The sequence below is a fragment of the Lissotriton helveticus genome, chromosome 6 (genome assembly GCF_964261635.1).
Source record: "Lissotriton helveticus chromosome 6, aLisHel1.1, whole genome shotgun sequence".
NCBI classification, from domain to species: domain Eukaryota; kingdom Metazoa; phylum Chordata; class Amphibia; order Caudata; family Salamandridae; genus Lissotriton; species Lissotriton helveticus.
In genome coordinates, this window is record NC_136067.1 from 286,966,633 (window position 1) to 286,980,543 (window position 13,911).

General features: G+C 48.5%; 1 protein-coding gene across 1 annotated transcript in view; it reads left to right on the plus strand.

Moving 5' to 3' along the window:
- The window catches only part of HS1BP3 (HCLS1 binding protein 3), a 532,368-nt gene that overhangs the window by 95,993 nt on the left and 422,464 nt on the right, over window positions 1–13,911 (plus strand). Inside the window, exon 2 of the mRNA XM_078647732.1 lies at window positions 7,359–7,524. Coding sequence (XP_078503858.1) covers window positions 7,359–7,524 — 166 coding nt within the window. The remainder of the gene's footprint in view (window positions 1–7,358; window positions 7,525–13,911) is intronic.

Consider the following 13,911-nt stretch of genomic DNA (forward strand, 5'->3'; position numbering starts at 1 on the left):
GCGACACCACGCTCAAAGAAGTTATGGTCATCGTAAAAAGGGCCGAGCTTGCCAGGAGGTGTGCTGCAGCAACCAAGAAAGATGTGGTCACTCCGACAATGGTGAACAGGATACAAGAAGGAGACCACCGTAAGGACCAAAGAGGAAAAGACTCAGCAGCCAAAGGAACGAGCAGGTGGCAAGGGAAACAACCAGGGAGCGACAGCAAGAAATCGTGCTACAGATGCGGTAGTTGGTCCCACGATGCCCGTGACAGAAGATGTCCTGCGTTCAGAGCCAAGTGCCTACACTGCGGTATCCTGGGCCACTATGAAAAGGTGTGTAGGAAGAAACATTCGAAGGAAACTGTGAAATGTGTTGAACAAGGCGAAGAAGATCTGGAAGAAGCAGCAGAAGAAGAGGTGATCACGGTCCTGTGCATATACGACCAAGTGATGAGCATAGAAGGGAGGAAATCCACAAAACCCATCCTGGACATGTCAATGGGAGGAATCACCATCACCGTGGTGGCGGACACAGGATCCCCTTTCACCATCATCCAACAGGCAGTATGGGAAGAAACATTCAGACCCAAGTTGGGACCGGAGTTGGAAAAGCTAGACATCAGACCGGTCACTTACAATGGGGACCGCATTCCAATGTTGGGGTTCCGCCGCCTGCTGTTTGAATTCAGGGGCCGGTCAGCATGGTGCAAGCTGTACATTGCAGAAAAGGGACCCTCGGTCCTGGGATGGCTAGACCAGGGGGACCTAGGAATTAAACTGGATCCAGGAGGGAAAGAGCAGATTTTACTTACTGAGCAAGAAGAATGGCCGGACATGAATAAATGGAAGGAGAACTACCCGAAGGTATTTGGTGGCACAGTGGGACAGATGGAAAACTTTCAACACAGGATTGTGCTCAAGGAAGGGGCCATTCCGGTAGCCCACAAGGTGAGGAATGTGCCGATTGCGGTGAGAGAAGCAGTCCAAACTGAACTCCAAGAGTTGGAAAAGAAAGGAATAATCGAGCCGATAACATGTGCAGAATGGTTGGCGCCCCTGGTGGTTGTAATGAAGCCAAATGGGAAGGTCCGGCTCTGCGTGGACCTGAGAGAATTGAATAAGAATATCGTTGTGGAGAAATTTCCCCTCCCCAGAATCGAGGAAATGCTGGCCAAGACCAGGGGGGTGCAGTGGTACTCCACTATCGACTTGACCTCGGCCTATCACCAAATTGCACTGCACCCGGATAGCAAACGGCTCACATCCTTCATCACCCCGTTTGGGTGTTACCAATTTTGTCGGATGCCTTTTGGGCTGGCCTCAGCAGCCGCTGTTTTCCAGAAAATGATGCACCAACTGTTCAGAGACTGCAAGGATGTCCAGTATTTCCAGGATGACATCTTGGTGATGGGTCGAGACCAGCAAGATCATGACCAGAAGCTGGGTAAGGTGTTGAAAACATTAGAGAACAAAGGTCTCACAGCGGAGTGGTCGAAGTGTCGGTTGGGACTGCAGTCGGTGACGTACCTAGGTCACGAGATCGGACGACAGGGCGTTACCCCCAAATCGGAAAATGTCAAAGCCATCGCTGAAGCACCGCCGCCCAGGAACAAGGAAGAGGTCAGGTCGTTCCTGGGGATGGCGGAGTACTACAGCAAGTTTGTGGTACACTTCGCTTCCAAGACCCACCATTTGAGGTTGTTGACCAGAGACAGCACAGTGTTCCAATGGACACCGGAAGCCCAAGCAGAGTTCGAATTGATCAAAAGAGATGTTACCGGAGCCGTTCCCCTCAAGGGGTACGACCCACAAGGCACCACTATACTGACGACAGATGCCAGTGATAAAGGCCTGGGTGCTGTACTCATGCAAGACAGAGGCAGAGGGGAGATGGAGACCATCAGCTTTGCATCCAGAGCACTGACAGATACAGAGAGCAAATACAGCGTGATCGAGAAAGAAATGCTGGCGGTTGTATGGGCCATGATGAGATTCCGGCAATTTCTGTGGGGAACACGCTTCCTACTCAGAACAGACCACAAACCGTTGGTGAAGGTGCTGACGTCGAGTGGACATGCCAGTGCCACCCCTCGGATATCCAAGATGTCTCTAAAGTTGCTCGAGTTCAGGTATGATGTCGAGTACATTCCTGGGAGCCGGAACCGAGTAGCGGACTATCTGAGCAGGGCAGCCGCCATGGAGCCAGGAGAGGAAGACCCTGCCGGCAGTGGGGAGTTGGTAGCTCTAATAGAGGACCAAGAGAAACTGATCAGTCTACAAGAATGGACAGAGTCATATGAAGAAGACAATGACATAAAGGAAGTGAAGGGGTACATCGCACATGGATGGCCCGATAAAAGGAACGTGAGAGCAACCCTCAAGCCGTACTTCGAAGTGCGGGAAGAACTGTCGATAGGAGACAGAGGGATCTTCATATACAGAGGAGATAAGGTGATTCCCCCAAGGACCCTCACCTCGAAACTGATGGACTTGCTACATGAGGGACACCTGGGCATAGGGAAACTCAAGGCACGCGCCAAACAAAATTACTGGTGGCCAGGCATGGACATAAGGGCTGAAAGGCATGTCAGAGAGTGTCCCCAGTGTCAACGGGCGGACAAGACATTAAAACCATTGAGGCCAGCGATAGGAAAGTTTGACCATCCTTCAAATCCGTGGGAAGAACTATCCATAGACATTTTGGGACCGGTCCTAGACGACCAAGGAACACAGAAATACGTGTGTGTGCTTATGGACCGATATTCAAAGTGGCCAGAATTGAGAGTAGATGAAGCCATGGACACGGAGAACATCCTTAAGTTCCTGTCTGAGACTTTCACGAGGGAAGGAATACCTAAATCGATCTTGAGTGACAATGGGCCCCAGTTCACGTCAGAAAAGTGGAACAAGTTCATGCACAGAAATGGCGTCACTGTCAAACACACCTCAATCTACCATCCGGCCGGAAACGGTTTAGTGGAGAGATTTAACAGAGTAGTGATGGGAGCCATACAAGCGGCCATCTCAAGTGAACAGAACTGGGAGAAGGCGCTAGAGAACATGGTATGGGCCTACAGAATAACCCCTACTGGAACGGGGTATAGTCCATTCCAAATACTGAGAGGACGTGAACCCTTTACCCATGACAACAGAATTTGGAAGGAAAAGCTCATCACCAGTGAATGGTCCCCCGCAGTGGTGCGGGCCAACCTGGAGAAAGCACAGACAATTTACAGCAACCACTACAACAAACGTAGGAATGTCAAGGGCACAGGTCTGGAGCAAGGAGAGTGGGTAAGAGTAAGATTGGCCACCCTGCAGAAGAAGGGAGAAAGCAAGTACAGCAAGCCGTTGCAAGTGGTAGAAGTGTACGATCGGGCTGCCTTACTAAGCGACGGGAACGTGTGGTCCCAAGACCGCATGGCCAGGTGCAATAAAGTTTTGGGCTGGGAACAACAGAGCGCTGACTGGGAAGACAAGGAAAGCCCCGAAGGGGAGAAGAATCAAGCAGACGCGGAACAGCAAGTTGGAGAGAGAGCTGGAACGGAAAGTGGAGAAGAAGGAGAAAATGGAAGTCAAGGAGTGGAATGGGACAGGCTGGAGAGAAGCATGCATGGAGGAAGAGTTGAGAATGAAGGGACAGTAAACCCTGAGACTCAGAGTCAAGAGTCAATGGAGAGCCCAGTCAGGGTCACAAGGAGTGGAAGGCAGGTGGTAAGACCTTCCAGATTCCGAGATTTTGAATTGGACAATGAACTGTAAGTGACTCTTTCTTGTTTAATAAAAAGGGGGAGATATGTAGCATACGCATTCTAGTTGTTGCACGTCACGTAGGCGTGACGTGCAACGGCAATGTGAGAAGCTGCGCGCGCAGGCTGAGGCAGAGCGCGCGAAGAGTGAGAGCGATCGGAAGCGCCGGCCGGCGCTCCTCTGCATCTATATATATCAAATAAAGTTCTTTACTCACCAACTCAGCACAGTGCCCTTATTTACAACGGTAATACTTTACACTCTATGCCAAATTTTCTCCCAGAGAGTACAGCGGCTCTAAATGGGTCTGCTGTTTTCCTTCCTTATTTCACATCACAGGTTCTCATCAGAGATTACAAGTTACTTGTGATGAAGGCCAGTAAGCACTAAATGGTTACTCTAACTTCAACATTGCTGCCACCAATCCTTAATTTGTGTTAAAAAAAAACGTCATTGCGGGGGCCCGATGTCTTAGAAGCCTGTTCCTGGCACGTCTGAATTCTAGGCTTCGCGAATATCAAGCCTACCTATTCCTGATTTCTCCTTACACCTCTTGCTTCTCCTACGTTGCACTTCCTCTCTTTTAAACGTAATCTTTTAGGATTGTTTTCATCTCTGTTTTCTCTCACTGGGCAATCTGTTCCTATCTTTGTCTTTTTTTTCTCCCTTATCTAATGTTCTCTCCCTGACTGTGGTCTAATGATGGAAAAAATACATCCTGTTGCTCACCATCTGCAACCTCCGGCAATTAAGAACTGTTGTTGTCCCCTTAAAACATGTTAAGTTGACGATTCCAGTTCAATAAGAATTCCTACCTTTAACCCTCTTTCAAGAAAAACTCTGCAATCTTTGTGCCTCTACACTGAAAAGCTGGTTTAAACACCAGAGGCATGGTGTTTGCAAGTGGAAGGCAACAGGGTTGGACTGGCCTAGAGGGCATTCTGTCCAGATGAGCATGTTTGACACATCAGTGTCTCGGCTAAGTTTGTGGCTGTGTGTAGGTTGGTGATGTAAACAGATGTGGGCCACTTTTTTTTTTACTACCCAGTTCATAAATGTTGGCCGCTTATTTTTGTGCCTGAGCAGTGGTTTTAATGGACCGGTACTCACTGGTACTTAGTACCGGCACTTCTAAATTGTCTGTGCTGGAGTACCGAAACTTCTCCTTATCCAAAGAGAGTACCGATACTCATGGGGCAGCAAGTCAACCTCTGAAATTTGGAATGTACAAAAAGACGCGTGAGAGACCTGGCGAGTCGGCCCGTTTTGGTGAAGCACTCTGATAATCGAGTGCTAATCTAGGAGAAGGCATTCTCCTGGCATAGCAGTGTAGAGCTGCACTCGTTTGGAGCCAGACTGAGGACGAAGGTGGTGATAGTGATGCAGAAGCAGAGTACGTGGGAATCAAGGTCAATAATATGGATGTCAGCGAACGTAAGCATTTCTAAAACACATGTACAGCATGTTCTGTCTGTGCGCAAAAGTGCTTCTATGTCACTGTGCATGTCTTGTATGAGCGAGTGTTGTCTGCAGTGTCCAGAAGCAGATATATAGTTGCAAGCCCGACAAGCCCTGCATTACCACACTCTGCCCATAAAGCGCATGTTGAAAGGATTAGCTTGTAGCAAGTGCTAGGCCATTTTCTCTCCAGTGCAGATCTGCTTTCTCCGCAGGGTTTCAAAAAGATTGTATTTTGTTTAGAGGCCGTTTTCTCCTGGGTAACATGCAGGGGCTCTGGGCAGGGTAGAGGTGGGAGAACCAACAAATGAACAAGGAGAGTCAGAGCCAAACCACGAAGTCTGGCTTGGCCTTAAAAGCCTGTGCATAAGTCGAGCCTTGAAAACATTACAGTTGAAATAAAAGTATACTTTTTATCCTGCGGAAGTATTTCACCTTAGTGCATAAGCTTATATCACAGCACTTGAGAGTAGTTTATGCTCCCACCGTGACAACAATGCTATTAGTGAACTAGGAAGCAATGCAATTTTCATGTGTACATTATAAATGGCCTATTTCTTTTCATGAACGAAGCAACATTATAGTGTGTTAAATCTAACACAAGATTTGATTGTACAGCACACATCTGGAACTCGTGCATGTGAATATACTATCATATGTACCCGGCGAAGAAAATGGAGGCTTGGTGAGATAAAATATTTGTCTGGGATCACACAGCTTGGCCATGTGGTGAAGCCGGGATTGATCCGCTTTCACTTGGTGCAATTCAGCATCTAGGAGACTATCAGCCTGATTCATGTACATGCCGTTTTGCGTGTCCCTAATAGCGAATCATAGCGATTCGCTATTGAGGACACGCAAAACGGCATTCATGTAGGAATTGCTACTTAAATAGCGATTCCTACATGTTCTTTATTTGCGAGTAGCAATTTGCTACTCGCAAATACTCCCCATTCATTCCTATGGGCCAAGAGGCCCATAGGAATGAATGGGGATTTGCGAGTAGCAATTTGCTACTCGCAACTAAGATAGCGATTTTAAGGGTGCCAGGGGTGTCCAAAGGACGCCCTGTAGCACCCCTAAAATGCACTTTTGGACAGGTGTTGCGCGCACACATGTCCAAAGGACATGTGTGTGTGCAACATGCAACTTAGAAAAATGCTTTTAAAAGCATTTTTCTGAGTTTTTGCTATTTACCGACAGGTCTGACCTGTCGGTAAATAGCGGCCCCAAAAGTTCAAAATCGCTATTTCTTGATGTTTCATGAATAGCATTTGAGGAATCTCTATTAGAGATTCCTTAAATGCTATTTCTCGCATATTTGCGACTTCTTAAATAGCGATTTTTGCATTTGGTATCATGAATACCAAATGCAAAAATCGCACTCGCAAAGGGCCAGATTCTCAGAATCTGGCCCTTTGCGAGTGCAATTTACCTACATGAATCAGGCTGTTAATCTTTCTTTCTCTCCTGTATTACAATAAAGGTTACTATTTTGTCTGCATTCTTCGCTCATGAGATTAGAGTTCAGTTGGCAGCAGATGCAACATCAAAGTTCAGTTAATTTTGGGGTTGAGGGTGCAATACGACTTGGAACTGAGTCAGAGCCAGGAATCCTGGCTCGAGCTTTCATCAGCTTGCCTACCTCCAGACCGAGGGAATCACACTTTAGAGCAGGTAAGGAGCTTTGAGGCAAAGCTATGCCATCTGGGGGGGCTAGGTGATGCCTGCTAGGTGGCAATGAGGCAAGAGGGTTAACTATAGTTAAACGTTTCCAAAAAATGTTAATATCTTGTGCGAGTCATATGGGATATAGGTGTTGCACCATGAGAAGCCTGCTTTAATATTAAATGTACCTTTTTGTACGTATAAGGGGAAAGGAATACTCTAGATATACTGGAAATGCTTTACCATCATTATACCCTTCTGCACATCTCAATTAAATGAAATGTTATTTTAGCGCTTTGAAAGAGTTTCATGTTTTTGCCAGAAGATGGCAGTGTTTCCAAAAAGTTAGGAAACATGAAGGCCTGCTTAGATAAGTATCGAAACAGAAATACTAAATTTCTACCATGGTCTTCAAGTATTCCCTAAAAAATTGTTTTTTGTAATCTTTTACCGAGAAATGAACTTCAAATTGACTTGGTTTTAATGTCTTAATCTTAGGCACATTCAGAATGCCCACACCGGGATCGACGTGTCAGTTCCTGAATACCAAGAGTTCCGGGGCAAGATGATGTCTGGGCACGTGGAATATCACATTTTGGTCGTGACCAGGCTTCCCGCCTTCAAATCTGCAAAGCACAAGTCCGAGGATGCGGTGCAGTTTGTGGTGAGTAGCGAGTTCTCAATATATCTGTATAAAAGGAGCATACCCAACAAAGTTGCTGAATTTTTGACTGGGCGGCGTGAAAAAGGGGCAGCGAAATGCTTTCATCGATGAAAACCAGTTAAGCCCAGCTTGTTTTATTATCAGGGTGTCCATTTTAGAATAAAATAGAAAAGTAAATGATTGTTATTAAGAAGCATATATGGCTGTGATCCATAGGCATCCCTCATATTACAAACTGTACAAACAGCACGTTTAGGTTACTATTTGACAGTGAAAAGTATACCTTACTCATCCTACTAGACCTTTCTTCAGCCTTTGATACGGTCAAACATGAGAATCTACTAGATCGTCTCAAACTTAGAATGGGTCTTTCAGGGTCAGTGTTAAATTGGTTTACTTCTTTTCTCCATAATCGAACACAAACATTCTTGGTCAACAACACCCTATTCAAACCAGTACCAGTAAGGTTGGGAGTCCCGCAAGGGTCCTCATTATCCCAGACACTGTTCAATCTGTTCATGGAACCCCTCACCGAAATTCTACAGGCGTTCAACGTGCAATACCATATATATGCTGACGATACACAGCTGTATCTCAAGATTAACACTCTAGAAGACATTAAACGGCTTAACACCACACTCATGATCACACAGACCTGGCTGGCAGAAAACCATCTCAAACTGAATTCTCAAAAACCCGAGTTCCTCCTTATTACTTCACCTGCCAAAGTTCACTCTATGCATGACTTGATCCGACATCTCACTGCACTCAACGTCCAACCCACCATTGTTGACTCTGCAAAATCGTTGGGAATAACTCTAGATAACAATCTCACCATGCAAAAACACATTAGCAACGCCACAAAAGGAGCATATTTCCAGATAAACACTCTTAGGAAGTTGAAACCCTTCCTGCCAGTAAATGACTTCAAACTGGCCGTACAAGCGCTAGTTATACCTTGTGTGGACTATGGAAGTGCATCTTTATGTGGCCTTCCAAAAGCATCGACAGCTCCCCTTAGAGCCTCACTAAACGCAGCTGTGAGACTCGTCACTGGCTCGAAAAGAAGCTCCCACATTTCCCCAGACTTAAAATCCCTGAATTGACTCCCGTTGGAAGCTAGAATTTATCTTAAAATTGCGTGCATGACACATAAGGCCTTACACTACAATGCACCCAGCTACCTCGCACAGAAATTGTCAATCTCAGGTGGATCAAGGTCCTCAAGGAGTGCAGACAACCTATTATTGAAACCTCAAAGATTCAACAAGAAGGAGACATATAAACGAACCTTCTCAGGAATGGCGCCAAGGATTTGGAATACTCTTCCACCAGAAACCAGATTGAATGCCTCCACCGTCTCTTTCAAAAAGGAAGTTAAAGCGATTCTCATGGCAAAATTCACCTGATTACAGACTAAGTAACGCTGAAGATGCATTAGTATCCATTCTAGTATTTCACGCTCATGTTTAAGACCCAACTTAACATTGTGTCACAGGTTTCTGCCCTGATTGGTATCATACTGATGTTCATGTTATGTATGCCACGTTTATTGTCTAGTATGCAATGCATGACTTCCCCTTCATTTATTGTTATGTATAATTTGCGTTGTTTATTGGAAAGCGCTCTGATATCTGCAAGGATCTTGTCCGTGCTATATAAAACCTTCAAAATAAGTACAAATAAATAAATAAATAAATACCTTTTAAATACACTAGTGTAGGGGTCACAGCCTACTGGTAACAGTGACACGTGGCCAGGGACCGCTATTTAAAGGACTAACACTAACTCACACGCGGTATGCTAGTCAACAGTGGCATCGAGCGACCCACCCACTCCCGGCCCTCGTATTGTAAAGTGACTACAGTGCTGTATGGGCCGTGTTAGGCGTGCAATGCCCATAGGGCTCAAACGGCTCCAGCCCCTTCCGTCGTGTGTGTCAGCCTAGGCCATGGGTACTCACAAACTTTCTCTCTGGGCCAAATTTACAGTGTGGTGTGTGTCCGAGGGCCACACCGGTGGGGGCGGGGTCAGTGGTGGAGTGGGCAGGGTTAGAGCAACAAAAAAACTGTGACCATGAGGTTGAACACAGGTCCCTGCAGCGGACGCCTTCGTCCACTGAGCCACCAGACCCGGCATACACACATCTCTCTCTCTCTCTTTCTCTTTCTATCTCTCTCTCTCTCTGTCAACCTCCCTCTCTCTATCTCTTTCTCTCCCTCTCTCTCCCTCCCTCCCTCTCTCCCTGTCTCCCTCTGTCTCACTCAGACTGTCTCACTCCGTCTCTCTCCCTGTCTCCCTCTGTTTCACTCCCTCTCTCTCTCTGTCTCCCCCTCTCTCTCTCTCTCTGTCCCCCTCTCTCTCCTTCCCTCTCCCTCACTCTGTCTTCTTCTCTCTCCTTCCCTCTCCCTCACTCAGTCTCCCTCCCTCTGTCTCCCTCTAGCTGACTCCCACCCTCTGTCGCCCTCCTCCCACTGTCGCCCTCCTCCTTCTGTCGCCCTCCTCCCTCTGTCTGTCTGTCTCCCTCCCTCTGTCTCCCTCCCTCTGTCTGTCTCCCTCCTTCTGTCTCCCTCAGTCTCCCTCCCTCAGTCTCCTTCCCTCAGTCTCCCTCCCTCTGTCTGTCACCCTCTGTCTCCCTCCCTGTCTCCCTCCCTCTGTTACTCTCACTCTGTCTCCCTCCCTCTGTCTGTCTCCTTCTGTCTCCCTTGGTCTCCCTCCCTCTGTCTCCCTCCGTCCCTGTGTCTCCCTCCGTCTGTCTCCCTCTGTCTCCCACCCTCTGTCTCCCACCCTATGTCTCCCACCCTCTGTCTCCCACCCTCTGTCTCCCACCCTCTGCCACCCACCCTCTGTCACCCTCCCTCTGTCACCCTCCCTCTGTCACCCTCACTCTGTCACCCTTCCTCTGTCTGTCTCCTCCATCTCTCTGTATCCCTCCGTCTGTCTCCCTCTGTCTGTCTCCCTCTGTCTGTCTCCCTCTCTCTGTTTCCTTCTGTCTCCCTCTCTCTGTCTCCCTCTCTCTGTCTCCCTCCTCCCTCAGCCTCCCACCTCGCTGTCTGCCTCCTTCTGTCTGCCTCCCTCCCTCTGTCTCCCTCCTCCCTCTGTCTGTCTCCCTCTCTCTGACTCTCTCCTCCCTCTGTCTGTCTCTCTCCTCCCTCTGTCTGCCTCCCTCCCTCCCTCTGTCTCCATCTTCCTCCCTCCCGCTCCCCTTGTCTCCCCCCCTGTCTCCATCTGTCTGTCTCCCTCCCTCCCTCCGTCTCCCTCTGTCACCCTCTCCCTCCCTCTCTCTCTCCCTCCCTCTGTCTCCCTCCTCCCTCTGTCTCCTTCCTCCCTCTCTCTGTCTCCCTCTGTCTGTCTCCCTCCTTCTGTCTCTCTCCCTCTCTTTCTCCCTCCCTCTGTCTGTCTCTCTCCCTCTGTCTGTCACCCTCTGTCTTCCCCCCTCTGTCTCCCTCCCTCTCCCTTTCTCTGTCTCCCTTTCTCTATCTCCCTCTCCCTCTCCCTCCCTCTCCCTCCCTCTCCCTCCCTTTCCCTACCTCCCTCTCCCTCTGTCTCCCTCCCTTTCCCTCCCTCTCCCTCTGTCTGCCTCTGTCTCCCTCCCTTTCCATCCCTTCCTTTGTCTCCCTCCCTCTGTCATCTCACCCTGCCTGTGTGTGCCCGGATGAGACAGCTTCCCGGGCACACACAGACACACAGCCGCACCGAACACTTCACAGGTCTTTAAAAGATCATTTGTATGTTAATGAGGCTTTTGTATTTCACCTCTTCTTAGCCCCCCTGCAGCTCCACTCTGACTATCACTGGAATGCCGGGTCCCCACAGAGCAGCAGAGGCTCTCAGAGTCGCGCGCAGTGTTTGCAGACATTCTTTAAATATTTTTTTTAAAAACACAGGTACGAGGTCTGCAAGGTCCGCGGGCCGCCACGAAAGACTTGCCGGGCCGCTGGCGGTCCGCGGGCCGTACTATGAGTACTCGTGGCCTAGGCTGAGCCAGCTTCCCGGACATGCACACACAGTTTTTGAGCTGCCAGCCGCACTTGAGTACTTCACAGGTCTTTAAAAGACCATTCACTTGTTAACAAGGCTTTGTTGTTTTTTCACCCCTTTTTAGAGCCCCTGCATCTCCACTCTGCCTATTGCTGGAAAAATTACACCCCCTCCCCCCGAAATTTTTATCAGCCCCCCCGAAATTTGGCTCTAGTTGCGCCTCTGGGCCAGGTGGAACTTTTAATTTGATTTGTAGATACATGTTCAAACAGCAAGTAAGGGAAACACAACGTTGGTGGCTGGGAGCCAGGTTAGGCCGGAGACCATACCTCTGCTTCTTCGCAGTCCATTCTTCTCCTCTGCTCGAAAGACTGCTGTCACTGACTTCCCCAGCCAGGGATGTTGGCTGCCTTTCACTGGCACAGGCTGATGGGGAGTTCGCGGCGGAGCGCTCACCATTGTCAGCACCTGTTGGAGGACTATGAATTCTGGTAGAGATGGGTGAGACAGGGTCTCCTCATCCAATGTTCTTCAAGTCTTCATCCGCCCTATCGGCGGCTACAGAAACCCTCTTATTTATTTATTTTATTTATAAAGTTTTATATAGCGCGAACTTGATCCCGAAGGATATCAGAGCGCTTTACAATTTGATGCAAAGGTAACAAATCAGAACATTATATTATCATTAATATTGATTCTACAAAACACACAAAAAGGCATGAGTAGGGTGACAGGGCCAGCCAAAAGACGACACCCCATGCACAACAGTCCCAAGGGCCAGAGTGCAGAAGGGCGCCGCTCCCAACCTGCAAAGACCCACAAAATGTCCAATTCTCTCCACCCGCGAAGTCCGCAAAGCCTCCCTTTACTTTAGGGGCACCACCACCCTGATCTGACCTCTGCATTATGACGGATTTATTCACTAATCCTGAACAATATCTGGTTGTGTTTAAATATTTCCTGAATTGTATGCTCAGCTTCATGCTGTTCCTTGATATAAAAGAATAATTGACTGACTTTTACCTATTCTCTTTGCAGCCTGTGATGGTTGTAACCCTCAGTAAACCTTCACAATTGTATTACAGTATTTGTCCCATTTTTATTGTAAAGCTTATTGTGCTTTACAGCTCATATTATAATTTTGCTGACTAGATCTTGTTGAGGAGCAACAACATTATTGGTGGATTAACACTGCTCCCGTCAAAAGCGCTTTAAATTCACATAATAAAGAAAGCGCCATGCACTCCTCCTGCTCCTTAAGTCCAGATATTCCACCCAGCCTCAGCCCTGTCCTGCATCCCTCCTGGTGCTCCAGGCTACAGCTTCCACCCAGCCTCAGCCCTGGCCTGCATCCACCCAGCCTCAGCCCTGGCCTGCATCCACCCAGCCTCAGCCCTGGCCTGCATCCACCCAGCCTCAGCCCTGGCCTGCATCTACCCAGCCTCAGCCTGGCCTGCTTCTACCCAGCCTAGCCCTGGCCTCAGCCCTGGCCTGCTTCCACCCAGCCTCAGCCCTCTCTTGAATTATGATCTATTCTGCACTGCCTCCCAGCATCCTCACTGAACAGTGACCATGGTGACATTGATCTTCATGATTCTCCAGACTTCCGGCTTATAGGGGATCCAAAACTTTTGTCCGAGGTGTCGGTCTTTCACTATAACTGGGGTTCCAACCTGCAGAGCAGGACTGTGTGCTCGGCGCCGTATGGTGGCCTTATCATTGATGGCTTTTCTCTTGAGTTGAGTGGCTTCAATGTGTAGCTTGCAGAACATCAAATTGGCGGGCCCGCAGTTGGTGGTGTTATGCGGGGTCTGCAGGTAGACCGACATAAACTTGTTTAAGTAACACTCTGCATCTTCGCCCTTATCTACTCCTATCCTTAGGGCCCGGTTCAGGGTTTGCATGAACCTCTCAACCTCCCTGTTAGCTTGGGGCCATTGGGAGATTATTATCAGGTGGTGAATGGTGAGCGATGACAGGTATTCCGGGAACTCCTGTCCCTGAAATGGTGGCTGTTGTCAGACTTGATCTTTTTGGCAGGTCGAGCAGCACAAAGGTCTTCTATAGAATAGGCTTCACATAAGAAAATGCTGTGGAATGCGCCAGCTCCACCACCAGGAATTTCGGACAGAAGCCCATGAGCACTACGGCGGTGAGCTCATCTGGGAAACTCCGAAAGAGTATGCTTATCTTGGGCCATGATGCAAGGCTGTGCAGTCTTGGCGATCCCTTGGTGCCCTTGGTGTGCCAGGCTGACTACCAGGGCTCACAGACTCCGGGGTATGAATATCTGCCAGCCTCGCAGCAGCCTGGCCATCTTGACTCGCACACAGCTCACTTCGCACTCTTCATAGCTACTGGGGAGACCTGCTCATCTTGCATCAGTGTAGCGTCGAGAAAATGTTG